Genomic DNA, 21,964 nt, shown 5'->3' on the forward strand with positions numbered 1-21,964 from the left:
TAACCTCGTTGTCACATGTCACTAATGTTCCCAGGTAAATAAATTCGTCGACTACTTCAAATGTTTCCCCATCTAGCATCACCGCAGCACCAACCTCCGACGGACTACCACGCACTCTGCCAGCCACCATGTATTTCGTTTTGGCAGAGTTTATGATCTCGCAGCTTCCCTCCTGAGAGGTCCGAAGGCCTCTTCCACAGCTCTACAGTTGATACCATTGATGTCGATATCGTCCGCAAAACCGAGAAGCATGTGCGACTTCGTAATGATGGTGCCGCTTCTCTGCACACCAGCCCTCCGTATAGCACCTTCCAATGCGATGTTGAACAATGAGTTCGACAGCCCGTCACCCTGCTTCAAACCATCTAAAATCACGAACGAGTCCGATATCTCACCGGCTGTCTTGACGCCTAATGTAGAACCTTCAAGGGTGGCACGTATCAGCCTAATCAGCTTTGTTGGGAAGCTATGTTCGATCATAATCTGCCATAACTCATTTCTCTTAACTGAATCGTACGCTGCCCTGAAGTCTATGAACAGATGGTGCGTCTGCAAGTTGAACTCTCGAAATTTATCGAGGATTTGGTCCGTCATGGACATTGTTGGCATTGGTACTCGCCAACAAAGGTCTTCTGCAACGGCCTCAGTTTGTGGAACAGGATGCGGGAGAGAATTTTGTACACGGTATTGAGAAGAGTTATGCCCCGATAATTGCTCTAGTCCAGGCGATGACTGACGATGTTTCGCCCAAAATTTTTGGACACAAACTACTGCCCCAGCGCGTTCGCCTTTTCAACAGGTGTTAAAAGTAATCTACCCTACCCGGACGAAACAAAGATAGGTTTTGGTCGCTTTTTTAAAACTTTGGTTAAAGACCAAAAAGGTTTTGAATTTGGAGAAATCTGGCGAAGCTTTTGGCCAAATTCAAGGTTTCACCACTCTTGGATTCGATCCTGGATGACCTTGGGCAACCGGTTGCTAATGGTCTTTTTGGATCGGTCAACAGTTCGTTGGTACTGACGCCGATAAATGTTTCGTTACCTTATGATGTGTTTAGTGGTGCTGTCGATATGGAGGGCGGTACTCACCTTAGTTTACTGTACGGGTACCGCCGAGTCACGTGTGACGGTAATCACACGCTGGAGGGTGGAATATTCATGGGGTGGTCGATGTTGGTGTTCTCGTCGGCGGACACAGTCGACGCGATGGTAGTTTCGCCTAGGATGATTGGCTATCGTCTCAGCAGTGGCACCCGATAGCTCCTCGAACACCACTGGAGAAGGCCATGTTGGACATGAACATGTCCAAGACAGAGTGAACCCCGGAACGGGAGATTCTGGAAGGGCACTCCGGTGCCAAGAAGTTGTAATGCCCGGTCCGAGCTCCTCCGGTTTTGTCTACGGTTGCCCCACACCTCGTTCCGAGTGTTTAGGTCTCCCGCAATGATGTATTTCGCCCGCCGTCGAGTCAGCTTGGCCAGATCGTGTCGTAGTTGCGCAGCGATACCGGCTCGGGTGTTGGTTTGCTTGGGACAGTACACTGCGATGATGATAATTGGACCCGGACAAACCGACAATCGGGGAAGAAAACGTTTACGATGCGTTTCCGTGATGGTAGGAATGTCTATTGCGTTTTCGTTGAGGAAGTCAAGATGATAATTCTTGTGACTGATGGATCAAGCGTTCCAGTTAGCAATTTTGATTTCTCGGACCATATTTTGAAGTGATCATCACCGCAGTTTGCAGTTGTTCAGCTCGACTTTTGCAGGTGCGGAATAAGCTGATGCAATTCACGACCAGCGATACATACTGCTCCATGGTAAGCATGGGCTTGATGTCAGCTGCGCCAGTCGCAGTTTGGGAGAAGGTCATTCCAGACGAGTTTCCTTGGATTTCGTAGCTTCAGCATACGTACAGGCACCTGGGACGAGTCTGGGTTCAGCGGTAGCGGGGCGAGCAACGGTATGGGGTGACGGGAGACAACGACGGCAAACTCCTTCGTGTTGTTTGGAAGCCCCTTCCGGCGCCTAGTTGGTGGAGGCCCACTTCCAAATCTGCGCGTTTCGGGCATGTTTTACTGGTTGCTTTGTAGGCAGCTTCTCAGTCGGCGCACACCGGTTCAGCGGTCTCCATCAGTTGGCAGACATCGGGGGCGTGCGTTCGGCCACATTTGATTCAACGGTAGGCCAAGTGGCAATTTTTAGTCTCGTGTCCAAACAACAGGTAGTTAGAGCATTGGGTGACCCCAAGTAACAATCCTAATGCGATTTAGTTTTATTTATATTTTATGATAGTTTTATCAAAACATTACTAAATATATCGAGTTTTATCGCAAGGTTTTTTAAAAACTTGTGGTTTTTATTTATCAGCAGTTTCCAAGAGTAATTAACGAACACTTGAAGAGTCCTCCATAAAACTTCTTCATCATAAGTCTAATGAACCTAAGGAGCGGTTTTTAAACCTACTTAATATCTTTACTACTAAACTTTTGAAATACCTATGAGAAACTTCCATAAAACTTCATGAGAGTTTTACGATAGTTTTATGGTACTTATCTTCAAGATGAATTTATCTTGAAAATTTTTTTCTTAAGCTAATTTTGTTTCATGAAAGAGAAAACATTCGTGAAAGAAAAGAATCTAAAATAAACAAACATTGTTCAGCTCATTCAAGCAGCTAACTCCTTAAGTCAAGTCATGTCAAGTCAACCAACATCATATTAAATCAAATCATTTAAGCGTGTATACTTTTGTTGAGAATAAGCATCAAAAAATGATACTCATGCCCCTGCTTCAAGCATTATGTTGCATTTCTTCATTTTGCCCATTCATGTTTTAAGGTCCTAGCCCATAACCGATTTGAGAAATTAAAAACATGTAAAAGGAACAAGAAATTTAAGCAATTAACCATGGGCTTGGATGCAGCAATTATTCCTATGAGTAATTCTTCCGGTGTCACCACCATTTGCTTGTAAACGTTGTTGAAATGTTTCAATACATTATTATTGCTTGTGAGCTTTGATAGCTTGCGCTTCTTCGGAGGTGGCACTGGATTGTCTTTCACTTCAGTATCAGGCCATATCTCCATCCGTTCGAGCTCATAATCAGTTTGATGCTTGACTGTGAACAAACAGCTGTCAAACGGGAGAGGGATCTATCCCAGATAAAATTTGTTTGTCTTGAAAAGTTCAAACAAGTTTTATTCAAGCGCAAGTATTCTCCTCCGAGAATGCAATAAATGCCAGCTTATCGAGATACTAAAAACATCTCATTAGTCTTGCACAAGAAGTTTAAGTTATAAGCCGTCTCATGAGGGATTAATATAAAACCATCGACAAATATGGCGAACAGACTGTGATTGACTCCGTCAAAATAATAGCCATTTGTAATTTAACGGTAATAAAAGTCCGTGATTCTCAAAGCTACTAATAATTCTGGCAGTTTAGTAGTGAATGTTGACCATGATTAACACAAAGTTTAGTAAAATGTTCCATAGTCCAGCAAACCTGAACTTAACAAAAATTCTGATATCTTTTTTATTTTCTAAATAAATTATTTATTTGGCAGCAATATCATGGCGCGTTGAAAATTACAAACTTTTTTGCCACATAACACGTATAAATTGAACTCGGCAATTAAAAATTCTCATATATGAACTTGAAAATACGTGAAGATTTACCTACCTATTTTATTTAACGACTACGATGACATTTATTTTGGGGAAGAAGTAGATCGATGGAGTTTGTTTCATAACTTGCTCTGTGTAAATAATAAATAAATTCTGTTCCAAGCGAAATAAGCTAAAAAGAAGGATCGCGAACCTAATTTATAAAACTCTCGAAATTTGTTATAGTTTTTTCATGGCTGTGAATAACTCCTGAACGCTATGAGTACATATCGATAAAAATATAGAGTTTTAAGCGAACTTTAGGAACTATTCTCGAGCACCTTCTCTAGTATGGGCCTCTTGAACTTATGAGGATTTTACTATGAACTGATTTGTAGCAGATTGTGAAAATAATAGAATTTATACACTGTTTTAAAGACAAGCAATCAAAACTTCTTTAAGTGCATCATAAAAATGATATTGTTACTTGGGACGTCACGATGCACTGGTTTATAGCGCTCCTAGGCTACAATAATGTGAAAAATAGCTCGAAAGGACTACAGATCCGCCAGGCACATTGGATTTTTCTCTAGGTTCACGAGGTACAGTTAGAACTTCCGGGTCTTGTTGTGACGCGTCTTCTTGTGGATCTGGATTGGCTTGAGTCCTTTTGCCTTCAGTTTTTCAAATAAGGTATTAACTGCCGCGTCAGCGAGGCCATGAAGGCTAGCTTGAAGAGTTTTTCTGCCTCAGTGGTTTTACGCACCGCCTCGTAGGGGTTTAAAGCCGGAACCATCAGTTTATAATCCATGCGGATAATGCGGATGGTGCATTTCCGTTCTTTATCTATGTAAAAGACGATTGCTTCACGAAGCCCCTCCGGAAAACCTCTCACATAAAAGGGTAGTATTTTCTTTTTTCTCACCATTTCGGGATCCGCGGCCAGTGAATCTTTTGCTGATCAGAAGCTTTTTAGCCGCAGGATCGGAGGTGTGTCAGGGCTAACCGTAGCGTTGGCTTCCAACGCGAAAAATAAAAATCTTACCAACGAGCGAAGCAAAAATAAAAAAAAAATTAATGCTCAACACGCTAGCAGAGAATGAATGATGAATGAATGAATTCATGCAGGAAAATGAGACCATCTGTTACACGGGAACAGTTGGATGATTGACGAAACGACCAATCACGTGGTAGCGACGGAGATGCGAGGTGTTAAGTAGAGATGGTCGGGTTTGATGTTTTTCAAACCCGTACCCGACCCGAACCCGAACCCGAATTTTTTTTTTTCGGTCGAAACCCGAGCCTGACCCGAACCCGAACCGAACCCGAAAATTTTATTTCTATGAAACCCGAACCCGAAATTGTGGAACCCGAACCCGAGATTTCATAGATTTTATAGTCGGGTTTCGGGTTTTCATACCCAAACCCGACCTGAACCCGAAATTTTCAAATCCGAACCCGACTTGTACCAGACACATTCAAAAATTTTCAAACCCGAACCTGTTACATGTTGTCGTTTACTGTTCGAGAACAAAAGGGATCGAGATATTTGCGCAGTGCGCAGCGTGTGCAGTGGCTCCAACTTCACCGCAAAATATGTTTGTACTCTAAATCTGATTACTATATCTATTTGATTTATAAAGTAATTTTCCTGTGTAGGAATATGCAAATAGCAGTAGGAGGTTTTGCAATTCAATAAACATCAAAACATGGTTTCACATGTCATAAACTCTATTCAAGAAAGGATACGGCAAGTTTTGCAACAAAAACAGTTCCCTTTTGTTCTGGCAACAAAAACACCAAAACATGCCGTGCCGTCGGCTGACGAACTAAACCAACCTGTCGGATGTGTTAGATAAATTTAAGTTTTATTCATACCCACCGTATCCTCCATTATTTGTGAGTGTTCAAAGCGCATGAGTTATTTGCTTTCGCGAGTACGACGGAACTAAAGATATTTGAGAGTGAACGAGTGTTTATTTCTCGAGAAAATTGTAACCATCGTGTTTTCTTCGGCCGGGTGAAATTTCTGGATGTGTTAGAATTGCAGTTTAATTTTTGTTAAATACCAATAAATATGTTTGAGTTTTTAATTAAATAATTCATTCATGCGAACAGAAAAACTTCAATGTCCAAGGTAAGTTATCCTACATTCAGTTTCTAAGTGGAATAAAAGCAGTAGAGCTTGGCAAACTGAGTCCTGCCCACAATGCATACTACCTGACGAAGCCGTCAGTTACCCTATATTCTCTCAGAAATAGACAAATTTATCGACGATTTGCATAAACTTGGACACTGGTAAATGGGTACATTTTGAGTGCTTTGTAATTATTTAATAACCTCATGACTTCTTGATAGAGGTGAAATGTTTGAATTGACGAGTTTCTAATACTCGTGTAAGAAATTGCATTTTTAAAGTTTGTGCTGAATGAAATTAATGTGAAAAAAAAATCTAATTGACTTCCACTGTGCATCGCAGACAAATCTAATTAATTAGAGCGCCGGGCATTGTCCAGTGTGCGAAGGTGAGAAAAAGTGGATGCGCGAGATGATTGAACTGCGATACCATTTGCATAACATGATGATAAATATATCTTTTTTATGAACATTTGCATAACCTGGTAACAAATGTTTTATCGTATCGTTGAATAAAATCGTTCTAGTTATAGTGGTTAATCATTCGCTTGCTAACTGGCTAATACATCGCACGTGAGATCATTAGTTTTTTTCACTGCTTAGCAAGTCGTGTTAATTTGATGCAAATTTCATGTTTATGTTAATTTAAAACACCTATCAATTTACGCTTTTCCAACAGGAACTAAGACTTTCACTTCGGGTTTCACAAAATAAAAGAACCAGTTTCACACCCATTCAGCCAATTGAATTTTCTGTCGCTGAAAATCGCACATCTTTTCAGTATTGATATTTACTGCTTACATCATATAAAAGTTCAGCTGAAGGTCCCAGAACTTTGGGAGTAAATTGTTTTTCCTTTAGCCATCTGTTTCGAAGCTTACTTTCATATCAATGTTAAATCTATAAATTTTTCTATTCAGCCACAAACAAATGCTTTTGAGAAGCAGTACCTAGTAATTATTTGTTAAACTTGGATAAAAGTCTCCATATATAATGATAAATACAAAGTTGAGAGAGAAAAATATTCGGTGTCCTCCAAAACTATTCGAAAACTCAGATTCTTCTGGTCTTCAGACTTCCAAAGACTGATAGATTCAAATCTTAAAGTTGTGCATCAAATTAACATGACTTCAAGCTTTTCTCAGCCCTACACAGGATTTTTTTTTTACAATTTATGTGCGATGTGATAGTTAATTTGTACGGGAATGATCAACACCTCTACATGGAACACGACACAATGAAACATTTCTTCTATATAATGTAAATGCATTGTAAATGCATGAAAAATTTATCGACAGGTCATGCAATTGGTATCGCTGGTAAATCTTCACGCGCATCCACTTTTTCTCACGTTCGAGCACTGCAGTTATGAGTCATAATGAAGATCTGGATAGTAGGGCTTAATTCTCCAAGTGTAAAATTGATTTGTCTGCTATGCATGGTAGGAATCAATCGAATTTTTTTTTTCGATTGTAATTTTGTTCCGCGCAAAGTTTAAAAATGCGATCACTCCAAATTGTATCAAAAACTCACCAATTGTGACATTTCAACCACATTTTTTCCCACTATCCACGATTAAATGAATCGCTATTATCCATACTTCAAATAGCAGATGAAATTGCCTATTGCTGATAGAATGTATATCGCAGAAAATGTTCGCACCTGGTAAGTAAAACCGTGTCAACACTCAAATAGAGAGTAGCTATCCGATCGGTGCGGGCAACTTTACTGGCGAAATGGATTTTTTGCTAAGTTTCAGCGGCATTCTCGGAATATTACTGACGATTCTGTACGCTTTTGATGCGTACCAAAAACGAGGATGAACGTTCCGTGCAATCAACAAGTTCCCCGTTCACCCCATCGTTGGGAACGTTGATGTAATCGCTTTCAAAAGTCCTGCTTTGTAGTTTGATTTTTCGATGAAAAATATTTCTTAGATTCTCTGTTCTTACATAGCACAAACTTTCGAGTTGGGACGCATCTTGGCAAAAAAGTAGAAGGTTATATCTGACACACAACCGCATTATTGACGTAGGACTACTCCGAGTAATCGTTCATTGACACACAACACAGTGAGCAAGAGGAAAGAAAACTAGAATTACCACATCTTTGATTTTTACATGCTCAAATCATTGATTTTAATTTCTTCACAGCTCTATTTTCATTAGGTTTCATTGCAACGACATATCCAGCACAAAGCTTCTCCCTACCCTCACCCAGCGAATGACAATACTGGCTCGTTCTTGTCTTGTTAAAATAATAACAGGTTCGTTTTGCTTCAGAAACGGTGCGCTAGCTTGTTTCAACCGGCAGCAATACTGTTGTAATGTAAGATCAAAATCGAATTTCATGGCTATTAGTGTTTTAAAATCGTTTCTGGGGGTTCTGACGAGCAGTGGCAAGCCGTCGTAAATCAAAACTTAATTGAATTCATTTGTCCTGCCGCAGATTGCTTGAGATAATTTCTCATTGCGTGTGATTGCGGGAACATATGCAGCTAAGGAAATGAAAGAAAAATTAAACCAGGCGGAGCTTATCAGTTGCCAGTGTGCGAGTATAAAAGGAAAAGAACCGTCCGCGCGTTCAGTCATTTCGCATTTTGAGCTAGACCTGTGCGCGTCGCGGTCGCAGCATTTCTGTTTGCAGTTAGCGGACTCCCGATGTTCCTGTTTGGACAACTTTAACACGCAGTTTACAAACAGTCTTTTTCAAGACTTTTATTAAATTTATAAAGAAAGTTAATTCCATTTTACTCAACGATGGGAATTTCGAGCCCAGTGAATGGACAGTGAATAATAACAGGTACGTTTTGCTTCAGAAACGGTGCGCTAGCTTGTTTTAACGGGCAGCATTACTGTTGTAATGTAAGACCAAAATCGAATTCCATGGCGGTCGCAGCATTTCTGTTTGCAGTTAGCGGACTCCCGATGTTCCTGTTTGGACAACTTTAACACGCAGTTCACAAACAGTCTTTTTCAAGACTTTTATTAAATTTATAAAGAAAGTTAATTCAATTTTACTCAACGATGGGAATTTCGAGCCCAGTGAATGGACAGTGAATAATAACAGGTTAGTTTAGCTTCAGAAACGGTGCGCTAGCTTGTTTCAACCGGCAGCAATACTGTTGTAATGTAAGATCAAAATCGAATTCCATGGCAATTAGTGTTTTAAAATCGTTTCTGGGGGTTCTGACGAGCAGTGGCAAGCCGTCATAAATCAAAACTTAAATTGAATTCATTTGTCCTGCCGCAGATTGCTTGAGATAATTTCTCACTGCGTGTGATTGCGGGAACATATGCAGCTAAGGAAATGAAAGAAAATTAAACCAGGCGGAGCTTATCAGTTGCCAGTGTGCGAGTATAAAAGGAAAAGAACCGTCCGCGCGTTCAGTCATTTCGCATTTTGAGCTAGACCTGTGCGCGTCGCGGTCGCAGCATTTCTGTTTGGAGCTAGTGGAAAGCTGGATGTTCCTGTTCGGATTAGACAACGAACTCTAATCATTTGACTGATTCTAGCGCTAACACTGGAGACGGAGAAAAATAGTTGTGATGAAAGTGATGGGCTGTCGAAAGGCTACTGTGCCGTTCCAATCATAGTAGTCCCATGTTCTACACAAAACTTATGCACGCTGGGACAACTATGCTTGGAAGGGCAGTACTTGTAGTAAACAAATTTGCTGCAGCGAAGGAATCTGCCGAAGCCCAGCACACAACTTTATCAAGCAGTTCAGAAACAGTCTTTTTCAAGACTTTTGAAAAATGTATAAGAATAGTTAATTCAATTTCATCCAACCAAGGATATTCATACTTTTTCGAAGCTGTATTTTAAATGGAATAGTTGTTTAAAATGTCCGAAAGCGTAACAAAAAATCAATCACGACGTGGCATTTCAAGAATCAATTTTACGTTTACATGCGCCATGGTTTGTGTCTACTCATGAAGTCTGTGCCAGGCATGCGCGCACGTGATTGGTTCATTGTAGGGGAAATTCGATCTTGAAAGTTTTCACTAATTTTCACTGTTGAACAATTAAGTAATAATGATCACTGAAGTATCACAAAAATGTCCATCATTTTATCAATCCAACGACATATTGATCATTGTAATCCATCATGTGGTTACACAAGTATTACCGTTTGAAATCTTTCATTCCGGCGTTACACCTTGGTTTTTAGTTTTCTCAGAATGTATCTCAATATAGTGCGGTTAGACGTAGTCCTACGTCAAAAGTATGGAGGCTCGTACCGCTTCTGGATAAACGAGTGGCTCTTTTCGTTGAACATTGTGAGGGTTCGTGAAGTTGAACCCCTTTTATCTAGTACGAAGAATATCGACAAAAGTAGTCTCTACAAAGCCATACATCCTTTCGTCGGGCATAGCGTGTTAACCAGCACTGGATCGCACTGGCTCCAACGGCGTAGAATATTAACGCCCACGTTTCATTTCAATATTCTGAGCAGATTCCATAAGGTGTTTTTGGACGGCTGTGAACAATTCCTTCAAACGCTGGAGAAGTACGCCAGCTCTGGCGAAGCTATTGATCTTCAGTCTGAGTTACCGCGTTTTACGTTAAGTACAATTTGTGGTAATTGAGAACAATTTTTTTATAAAAAAAAAGATTAGATCACTAAAAAAGTTTTCCCACAGAAACATCTATGGGTGTCAAACTAGATTCAATCGAAGGTGGTGAGTTATATCGGCAGAAATTGCACAAGATGGGTGAAATGTTGATCTATCGACTGATGCGTCCTTGGATACACAGTAACTTCACCGCTAGACTTAGTGGCTATCTATCAACCTTTCAAAAGCTTGTAGACCATTGTCATTCATTCACGGAAAAAATCATCAACCAAAGACGGGAGCATTTTAATCGAATGTCAGATGAAGTGGAAGATCTTTCCGAGGAAAATATGTAAAATTTTTCAACTTATTTAACGACACGATAGTTTTTCATAAAGCACATTTTTCTAGCTATTCTAACACGAAAAAACGATACGCAATGCTGGATTCCCTTTTTCTGGCCGAGCGAAAGGGACTGATTACAGAGAAAGGAATTCGTGAAGAAGCCGACACGTTCACCTTTGCTGGTCATGACACCACTGCAGCAGCATTGGCGTTTATACTTTTCCAGCTGGCACATGAACCCGCGGTTCAAGAACAGATGTATCAGGAGATTTGCGAGGCTCGGTCCCGCAAGTCTGCTAAGGACAAATGGTTCAATCAGCAGGATTACGCGGAAATGAAATTCGTGGATCGAGCGGTGAAGGAATGTCTTCGTTTGTGGCCACCCATTCCGTTCGTGTCAAGAGGCGTCACCGAAGATATCGTGTTAGCGGATGACGATATTATACCGGCAGGTTGTATTGCCAATATTCTCTTTTACGGTCTGCATCGTGATCCGGAACAGTTTCCAAATCCTGACGTTTTCGACGCAGATGGTTTCCTGCCGGAGAATGTAGAACGCAGAAATCCGTACGCGTATGTTCCGTTCAGTGCTGGACCTAAGAATTGTATTGGGCAAAAGTACGCAATGTTGAAACTGAAGGTCATTGTTACGCACTCTCTACTGCAGTTCAAGGTACTACCGAAGACACGATTGGAGGAAATTCATTTTGTTTCGGATCTGGTATTGCGAAGCTGTACCCCGGTTGTGGTTAGGTTTGTTAAGCGAAATTAATTATTATTTGCTGTTGAGATTAATCCTTACTGCTTGTCACCTTTCGATTTTCTTTTCATTTGATCTACGTTAATTTAGGGGCCATCCACATACCACGTGGACAGCTTTGGCCGGGGGGGGGGTTGTTGGCTAATGTCCACGGTCCATACAATTTTTTTAGAATTTATATGGTCAGTTGTCCACGGAGGAAGAGGGGGGGGGTCAAAATCGTTAAAAATCTGTCCACGTGGTATGTAGATGGCCCCTTAGTGAATTGATGAAATTAAAACAGAGATTGGAAATGGCCCATGTATCATATTAATAATCAAAAATAGAAACCAAAATAAAATTGAATTGAGACCATAAAGAAATTTCGAAACTTAATAGCAAAATGTTGACAAAAAAGTAGCTTGGAATATCGTACTTAAATGTGCGAATTTCCGTTGAACAAAGATCCACACTTTATACGAAAAAATCATGCCAAATTCAGTGGCAGTCAACATGACTGTTGAGAAGCTTAGTGAAAAATGTTGTCTGCTGAATTCTTCGTCGTCGAGCTAGGGTGTCAAAATTGATAAGCTTGCATAGGTCACAGTATGGGGCAAATTTAGATACACGCTCTCAAAGTCACACGAAGTGATAGGTTCACAGGTAATCTGTTAGAGTCACCATGCAGATTTATTATACGATGATACATTTGGTTGAATGTGGCTTATGAATCTGTATAAACCGCGTTTACATGGCATTTCGCTTCTATTTGAGTAAAACAAGTAGGTAGGCGTGGATTCCAACAAATTCATGGTAATCGAACGTCCAGGCATAAACCCATGCTGATCTGCCGAAAAATAACACTTCATTCCATCGAGTAGGCAAACTCTCTCAACTCTGTCCCAGGAATGATTTATTTAGATAACTTCAGATCTCGACGTTTTATGCATTTCTAAGACATTCGGCATAAAAATATCGATATCGATGACCTGTGCTTGTTTTTATCAGTCGAAAAAAATAATAAATAATTGTGTATGAGGACATTTTTCGAGAAAACAAAGCTTTCGAACGGACTCCTAAGATTAATTTTTTCTCATATGTTTTATTGGTTCCATTCTTGCAGGTTGAGTAATTTTGATGAAACGAAAGGCAAATGCCAAAATTAATCAAACTGGAATACACCAGGAAAATTACTTAGTACATTTTGATCGTACCAGAGTAAATAATTTGAAATGTTTGGAAAAAGCACGTGTTTTATTTAACGTGCGAATAAAGTGGGAAAATTTCAAGAGACATGGAGAAATCCGTAATCTTACTCAATGTCGGAATTGTCAAGCCTATGGTCATGGAACTCGAAACTGCCATATGGCAGCAAAATGTATGATTTGTGGTGACACTAGTCACACGAAAGATATCTGCCCCGTGAAAGAGACCACTAATAGTTTCAAATGTGTAAATTGTGGGGGAAATCACAAATCTAATTTCTTTAATTGTCCTGTAAGGTCAAAAATTATTGCTTCCAGACAACGTAGGAATTCTAAGCAACCTGTTGTCAATGTGGGTATACAAAAGACTTTCTATACTTTTCAGGTATCACCAGCCTTTTCATTAGCAGGTGTGCCTGTAGGTAATTATTTAAATTCAGCTAACAAATTTCAGACAAAAAATCCTGTTCAGGCAACACCAGGCTGTTCATATGCCAGTGTCCTTACAGGTAATATTTCAAATTCAAACAGTAACAAACTATTCGTGTTTGGTGCTGAAAAGTCAGCCAGTATTGATTTAGGTAGTCCAACTCCAGAAAAGATTGAATACCTACAACAATCCATGCTGCAGCTGATGTCCGTTTTGTTGAACTGTAACTCGATGTACGAGGCTGTTCAAGAAGGTATAAAATTTACAACTAATATTGTTATGAAATTCAGCAATGATTTTAAATAATGCTGTAAATTTTCTAAATTGGAATGCTCGCTCTTTAAAAGCGAAGAAGATGAATTTTTCAATTTTTTAACAGTCCACGATGTGCATATTGCAGTTGTGACTGAAACACTTTTAAAGCCAAATATTAAACTAAAAAAGAACCCAAATTATATGGTTCATAGGTTTGATAGAATTGATGTTGCCGGTGGTGGAGTTGCAATAGTTATCCACCGTCGAATAAAACATCGTGTTTTACCCCATCTTGAAACCAAAGTTATCGAGAGTTTGGGAATTGAAATTGAAATAAGTATTGGCATTTTATTAATAGCCGCAGTGTATTTGCCTTTTCAATGCACTGGTGAGCGAAAAAATTATTTCAAGGGAGATTTGCAAAGACTCACAAGAAATAAATCTAAATTTTTAATCATCGGTGATTTTAATGCGAAACATCGATCTTGTAATAATGCTCAAAGCAATTCCAATGGAAAAATATTGTTTAATGATTGCTCGGCTGGATTTTATTCAGTTTTATTTCCAAATGGTCCTACATGTTATTCTTCTATTAGGAATCCATCTATAATTGATTTGGTACTAACAAATCAAAGTCATTCATGCAGTGATTTATTAACTCATGCTGACTTTGATTCTGATCATCTTCCCATAACATTTTCTATTTCCCATGAAACTATTTTAAATCCCACTAGATCTGTGTTAAATTATCACAAGACTAATTGGGATAGATATCGTTCTACGATCGAAGAAAATTTGAATGATGATATTATTTTACAAAATAGTGCTGACATTGACAGAGCATTAGATAATTTTAGCAGCTTAATACTCAATGCCCGGAATTTATCAGTTCCTAAGGCTCGAGTGAAATTCAATGCACCAATTATTGACAGTGAACTTCAACTTCTTATACGCTTATACGTTTGAAGAACATACGGAGACGTCAATACCAAAGATCTCGTGATTCTGCTTTGAAAATTATTTTTCAAGAATTACAAAAGGAAATTAAACATAGATTAACTCTCTTGCGAAACGAGAATTTCATGAGAGAAGTTGAACAACTAAAACCTTATTCAAAACCTTTCGAAGGTTCTTAAGAAACCTTCGAAGCCAATCCCAGTCCTTCAAGATGGTGATTGCATTTTTCTAACGAATGAACAAAAATCTCAAAAACTTGCTCAGCAGTTTGAGAGTGTTCATAACTCCAATTTGAACGTAGTAAGTTTTATTGAAAATGAAGTAAACCAAAAATATGATCAAATCACCACCCAAGAATTTCTTTCTGAAGAGGTATTGGAAACAAACTTGAATGAGGTGCGAACTATTCTCAAAAAAATCAAAAACATGAAAGCACCAGGAGATGATGGGATTTTCTATATCCTCATCAAAAGACTTCCCGAAAACTTTTTATATTTCTTGGTAAAAATTTTTAACAGATGCTTTGCACTAGAACATTTTCCTACGAAATGGAAAAATGCCAAAGTCACTCCAATTTTAAAACCCGAAAAGAATCCAGCTGAGGCATCAAGTTATCGACCAATTAGTTTACTTTCCTCTATTAGCAAACTTTTTGAAAGAATAATTCTCAATAGAATGATAACACATATTAATGAGAACTCAATTTTTGCAAATGAGCAGTTTGGTTTTCGCCATGGGCATTCCACTACTCATCAGTTACTTAGAGTAACAAATATGATTCGAACTAATAAATCTGAAGGCTATTCGACTGGAGCTGCTCTTCTAGATATAGAAAAGGCATTCGACAGTGTTTGGCATAAAGGCTTAATAGCTAAAATGTCAAATTTCAGTTTTCCGCTTTACCTTACAAAAATGATACAAAGTTATTTAACTGACCGCACTCTTCAGGTTAACTATCTAAATGGTAAATCTAAGAGATTGTATGTTAGAGCTGGTGTGCCTCAGGGGAGTATCTTGGGCCCAATCTTATATAACATTTTTACTTCTGATCTTCCTGATTTACCATCAGGTTGTGAGAAATCTCTGTTTTGTGACGATACAAGCATTTCCGCAAAAGGAAAAAGCCTTCGTGTTATATGCAGTCGGCTACAAAAAAGTTTAGATATATTTTCTTCATACTTGCAGAAATGGAAGATTTCTCCTAATGCTTCGAAAACACAGTTAATTATTTTTCCTCATTAGCCAAGAGTTTCATTTCTCAAACCCACCCATAACCACGTTATTAAGATGAACGGTGTGGTCTTAAATTGGTCTGATCAAGTTAAATACTTAGGGCTAATTTATGATAAGAATCTTACTTTCAAGAAGCACATTGAAAATATCCAGTCAAAGTGCAATAAGTATATCAAATGTTTATATCCTCTTATCAACAGGAATTCTAGACTTTGTCTCAAGAATAAACTGTTAATTTACAAACAAATTTTTAGGCCAGCAATGTTATATGCAGTTCCCATCTGGACAAGTTGTTGTGCAACCAGGAAGAAGACACTTCAAAGGATTCAGAATAAACTTTTAAAAATGATTTTGAAGCGTCCTCCCTGGTTTAGCACGAACGAGCTACATAGGCTCACTAATGTAGAAACATTAGAAAATATGTCAAGCCAAATTATCAACAAATTCCGACAAAAATCGTTGCAATCCTCAATTGCAATCAGCTTGATTAGCTCACTTTATAGTCAGTAAGATAGTTTTAAGTTTATTTTAAGTTTTGTTTTATTCCTTGTTTTTTTTTTCCTTGACAAGTAGGTTTAATAATTTTCCTACAATTACATTAACTTAACTGCGAAAGCTAATAACAATATATATATATATATATATATATATATATATATATATATATATATATATATATATATATATATATATATATATATATATATATATATATATATATATATATATATATATATATATATATATATATATATATATATATATATATATATATATATATATATATATATATATATATATATATATATATATATATATATATATATATATATATATATATATATATATATATATATATATATATATATATATATATATATATATATATATATATATATGTATATATATATATATATATATATATATATATATATATATATATATATATATATATATATATATATAATAGTGTTGAAATGTCACTATTTGTGGCAGAACACACAATATTAATTCTGAATAGATATTAGTACATAAATAAATCATTACAAACATCCCCCCCCCCCCCTATTAATAGTTCAGCTCAAATAGAGAACAGTTATCCTAATCGACGCGTGTATCTTTACTGGCAAAATGGATTTCTTGCTAAGTTTCGCCGTCATTCTTGGAATATTACTGACAGTTCTGTACGCTATTCATGTGTTCCAAAAACGGAGACGAACGTTTCGTGCAATCAACAAGTTCCCAGGCCCGCCTATTCACCCAATCGTTGGAAACCTCAATGTAATCGCTTTCAAAAGTCCCGGTTTGTAGTTTCATTTTCCGCTGAGAAGATATTTCTTAGATTGTTTGTTTTACATAGCACAAACTTTCAAGCTGGCACGCATCTTGGCGAAAAAGTATGGCGGCTCGTACAGCAGCTGAATAAACGAGTGGCTCTTTTCGTTGAACATTGTGAGGATTCGTGAAGTTGAACCACTCTTATCCAGTTCGAAGAATATCGAAAAGAGTCTTATTTACAAATTCATGCATCCTTTTGTCGGGTATAGCGTGTTGACCAGCACTGGATCTTCTTGGCTGCAACGGCGTAGAATATTAACTCCCACGTTTCATTTCGACATCCTGAATGGATTTCATAAGATATTTTTAGATTATTGCGAACAATTCCTTCAAACGCTGGAGAACAATTCCAGCTCTGGCGAAGCTACCAATCTTCAATCCGTGTTGTCGCGTTTTACGTTAAGTACAATTTGTGGTAACTAGGAACAATTTTGATTGATTTTTTTTTAAATTACCAACTATAATTACAAAATAATTGTTCACAGAAACTTCCATGGGCGTTAAACTAGATTCTATTGAAGGTAGTGAATTATATCGGCAGAAATTTCGCAAGATTGGTGAAATGTTGGTCTATAGACTGATGCGTCCTTGGATACACTATGATTTTACCGCCAGACTAAGCGGTTATTTATCAACCTTTCAAAGGCTTGCAGATCATTTTCATTCATTCACGGAAAAAATCATCAACCAAAGACGGGAACAATTCTATCAGATGTCGGATAAGGTGGAAGATCTTTCCGAGGAAAATATGTAACTTTTTTAAACCTAATAACTTATTGGCTTGTTCTTAATAGAGCTCGTTTTTTTAGCTATACTAACAAGAAAAAACGATACGCAATGCTAGATTCCCTTTTTCTGGCAGAGCGAAAGGGACTGATTACAGAGAAAGGAACTCGTGAAGAAGTCCACACTTTTACCTTCGCAGGCCATGACACAGCAGCAACAGCGTTGGTATTTATATTTTTCCAGCTAGCTCGTGAACCTGCGGTCCAAGAACAGATGTATCAGGAGATTTGCGAAGTTCGGTCGCGTAAGTCTGCTGAGGACAAATGGTTTAGTCAGCAGGAATACGCGGAAATGAAGCTCGTAGACCGAGCAGTGAAGGAATGTCTCCGTTTGTGGCCGCCCGCTCCGTTCATATCAAGAGGCGTTACCGAAGATATCGTGTTAGCGAATGGCGATATTATACCGGCAGGTTGTATTGCCAATGTTCTGATTTACGACCTGCATCGTGATCCGGAACAGTTCCCAAATCCTGACGTTTTCGATGCAGATCGCTTTCTGCCGGAGAATGTAGAACGCAGAAATCCGTACGCATACATCCCGTTCAGTGCTGGACCCAGGAACTGTCTTGGTCAAAAGTACGCAATGTTGGAACTGAAGGTCATTGTTACGCATACTCTCCTACAGTTTAAGGTACTTCCAAAGACACGATTGGAGGAAATTAATTTTGTTGCAGATTTGGTATTGCGAAGTACTACTCCGGTTGAGGTTAGGTTCGTTAAACGAACTTGAATGAAATTCGTTACTGCTCTTCGTTTGTTCCATGTGATTTGCGGCTTATTTCTGTATAAATCACTATTCATAGTTGGTTTAGCGAAGAGTTAAAATAGAGAGTGGAGTCCCTACAATGACCAGAAAAAAAAGAAACCAAAACAAAATCGAGTTAAGAATATAAGTAAATAAATTTCGAAACCTAATAGCAAAATGTTGATTCAAAAGCGGTATATCATTAACTACTGTTAGCATATAATCATGTAGCTTTGAATATCGTAGATTTCAAAATGGCTTCTGACAAACAGTCAAAAGCCTAACCCTTTCCCGGCGGAGAGAAATCAGATTTTACCTCGAAAAATGACCTCCGAACTGGTATTTCTCAGCAACTTGATGCATAATTGACTGTATTGTATATTGTAGATCGATCGGTTCTCTAACCGTATTGGATAGTTTATCAAGCTGCAATCAAAGTGTATAATTATCAAGCTGCAATCAAAGGGTAGATGTCAGGTGATGCCATACGGCATCACTCGCCGGGAATGGGTTAATAAAAATGCACAATACACTCCCCACTGTTTACGTTCCTGTGAAATTAGGCGATGAAGTAACTTCCTCTTATCGCTTAAACCTTCAAATGGGCGCGGATTTGGGCAAAAATGTATGGAGGCTCGTACCGCTTCTGGATAAACGAGTGGCTTTTTGCACTAAACATTGTGAGGGTTCGCGAAGTTGAACCCATCTTATCCAGTACAAAGAATATCGATAAGAGTAGTATCTACAAGTTCATGCATCCTTTCGTCGGGTATAGCGTGTTAACCAGCACTGGTTCGCACTGGCTCCAACGGCGTAGAATATTGACTCCCACGTTCCATTTCAACATTTTGAACGGATTTCATAAGGTGTTTTCGATGACTGTGAACAATTTCTTCAAAAGCTGGAGGATCATGCCAGCTCTGGTAAAGCTACCGATCTTCAGTCTGAGTTATCGCATTTTACGTTGAGTACAATTTGTGGTAATTGAGAACAATTTACGGATAAAAAACTAACAAATATAATTACAAAATAGTTGTCCACAGAAACCTCCATGGGCGTCAAACTAGATTCTATCAAGGGTAGTGAATTATATCGACAGAAGTTGCACAAGATTGGTGAAATGTTGATTTATCGACTGATGCGTCCTTGGATACACTATGATTTCACCGCTAGACTTAGTGACTATCTATCAACCTTTCAAAAGCTTGCAGATCATTGTCACTCATTCACGGAAAAAATCATCAATCAAAGACGAGAACAGTTTCATCAGATGTCGGAGGAAGTGGAAGATCTTTCGGAAGAAAATATGTAATATTTTTTAGCTTATCTAAGGACTTGAAAGCTCATCATAAAGCATATTTTTTTAGTTATACTAACACGAAAAAACGATACGCAATGCTGGATTCCCTTTTTCTGGCCGAGCGGAAGGGACTGATAACAGAGAGAGGAATTCGTGAAGAGGTCGACACGTTCACCTTTGCAGGTCATGACACCACTGCAGCAGCGTTGGTATTTATATTTTTCCAGCTAGCTCGTGAACCTGTGGTTCAGGAACAGATGTATCAGGAGATTTGCGACGTTCGGTCCCGTAAGTCTGCTGAGGACAAATGGTTTAGTCAGCAGGATTACGCAGAAATGAAGCTCGTGGATCGAGCAGTGAAGGAATGTCTTCGTATGTGGCCGCCCGTTTCGTTCATGTCCAGAGGCGTCACCGAAGATATCGTGTTAGCGGATGGCGACATAATACCGGCAGGTTGTATTGCCAATGTTCACATCTTCGATCTGCATCGTGATCCGGAACAGTTCCCAAACCCTGACGTTTTCGACGTAGATCGTTTCCTGCCGGAGAATGTAGAACGCAGAAATCCGTACGCGTATGTTCCGTTCAGTGCTGGACCTAGGAATTGTATTGGACAAAAGTACGCAATGTTGGAACTGAAGGTCATTGTTACGCATACTCTACTGCAGTTCAAAGTACCGTAAACTGGGGTGACTTTGATCACCGGGGTGACTTTGATCACTGTACCTCTTTTTTGAAAATGTGGTAAAAAAGCGCTCGTAGTGCTTGGGACTTGTCGTAATCCTCACTGATTGCGTGGATATATGTTCGCATTGCTACTATTTATGCATTTCCTGCTATTTAAAGAGTGTTTTTCATGCTAAAATATTAATTGAAAATAAAGTGTATTTTTGCGATTTTTGTTGCATACAAACAATCGGTTCAAGCAGATTCAAAACAACAAGTTGCAATACGTAAAGTTTTTTTATTTTGTTCCCAGATTAGTTCTTAAGATGAACAAATATTATAACAATACATTTTATTGTTATTTTTGCAATTTTTTTCTCAAAGGCAATGTTGAGTCCCAATATTCTCCACAGCGTATCACATATTTTTTCTTAACAAAAACCCAAGACCTGAAGTAATTTGCAAATTTGGCCAATTACATAAGTCATATTCCTCGTGGACTAGATGATTTTGGACCACCTTCTCTCTCAGTGGATAATCATTCATATATATTCTAAAAATTTTGTATGAATCTTGTACATTCGCCATTGTAAACTGTTCACGTAGAATATGAATGGCCCCCAAATTGCTTTCCATATTTATGAACTCGTTTAAGTCGTTTTAGGCTGTTCACAGTAAGTAATTTGCAAATTTGGCCAATTACATAAGTCATATTCCTCGTGGACTAGTTTTTGATGATTTTAGACCACCTTCTCTCTCAGTGGATAATCATTCATATATATTCTAAAAATTTTGTATGAATCTTGTACATTCGCCATTATAAACTGTTCACGTAGAATATGAATGGCCCCCAAATTGCTTTCCATATTTATGAACTCGTTTAAGTCGTTTTAGGCTGTTCAGTGAAAGTGGCAAAGTGTTACACCAAATTCATCAAAACAATGAAGTGATCAAAGTCACCCCGGAATGATTGGTGTAAAATTTTTAGAGCATATTTAAAAACAGCAAAATTGTTGCTGAACTTTTGAAGTAGTGACTGAATCTTTTTCAATGCATGCCAGTACTTATTTTAAAAATATCGTATAATATTGTTTTCAGTACATTCTAAAAATATTTGAGATACAATCAAAAAAGTGATCAAAGTCACACCAGTTTACGGTACTACCGAAGACACGATTGGAGGAAATTAATTTTGTTGCAGATCTGGTACTGCGAAGCACTACCCCAGTTGAGGTAAGGTTCGTTAAACGTACTTAATCACTTGATGATCTTGAGGTATAACAAAATTAAAAAATGTGGCAATCCCTACCACCATGACCAAAATATAGAAACCAAAACAAAATTGAACTGAGAGAAAAAAAAATGATGTTCGAAACTTAATAGAGAATGTTGATTAAAAAGGTAGTATATCTTCGACTGTTGTTAAGAGAAAAATAAAAAGGGCTACATCCCTTACCTCATTTTATCAAACAGTCACAAACTGTGGTGTGGTCTTTGCTGTACGTAAGAGTCGTCTCCATTCCCCTCGGTTCATGGCTGCAGTTCGCCAGCTTTGTAGTCTGCATAGGGTAGTAGGTCGTCTTCCATATAATCGATTCACCGTGCCGGCTGTGCACCTCGCCGTCTCGTACTTGACGGATTGATCCACAAACTGGGCCGTCATCCG

The 21,964-nt window shown here is 38.4% G+C and overlaps 1 protein-coding gene and 2 pseudogenes across 1 annotated transcript; all 3 read left to right on the forward strand.

The window, feature by feature from the left end:
* The first annotated feature begins 1,070 nt into the window (after positions 1 to 1,070).
* Positions 1,071 to 11,490, forward strand: LOC129725429 (cytochrome P450 4C1-like). Its single transcript, XM_055681271.1, has 4 exons — positions 1,071 to 1,208; positions 9,971 to 10,325; positions 10,388 to 10,652; positions 10,712 to 11,490. The coding sequence occupies exons 1-4, from the start codon at positions 1,071 to 1,073 to the stop codon at positions 11,415 to 11,417; spliced, it is 1,464 nt and encodes a 487-aa protein (XP_055537246.1). The 3' UTR covers positions 11,418 to 11,490.
* Positions 11,491 to 16,595: 5,105 nt separating this feature from the next.
* LOC129725430 (cytochrome P450 4C1-like) lies at positions 16,596 to 18,317 on the forward strand (annotated as a pseudogene).
* A 614-nt stretch (positions 18,318 to 18,931) lies between these two features.
* Positions 18,932 to 21,555, forward strand: LOC129725435 (cytochrome P450 4C1-like; annotated as a pseudogene).
* The last annotated feature ends 409 nt before the right edge of the window (positions 21,556 to 21,964 follow it).

Source organism: Wyeomyia smithii, chromosome 2 (genome assembly GCF_029784165.1).
Source record: "Wyeomyia smithii strain HCP4-BCI-WySm-NY-G18 chromosome 2, ASM2978416v1, whole genome shotgun sequence".
NCBI lineage: Eukaryota > Metazoa > Arthropoda > Insecta > Diptera > Culicidae > Wyeomyia > Wyeomyia smithii.

Excerpts from the sequence above, each read along its gene's own strand:
- LOC129725429 (XM_055681271.1), top strand. The coding sequence starts at position 1,071 with ATGGAGGGCGGTACTCACCTTAGTTTACTGTACGGGTACCGCCGAGTC. Across the intron at positions 1,209-9,970 it reads CGGACACAGTCGACGCGATG|TATGGAGGCTCGTACCGCTT; the intron begins GTAGTTTCGCCT and ends CTACGTCAAAAG. Across the intron at positions 10,326-10,387 it reads TACGTTAAGTACAATTTGTG|AAACATCTATGGGTGTCAAA; the intron begins GTAATTGAGAAC and ends GTTTTCCCACAG.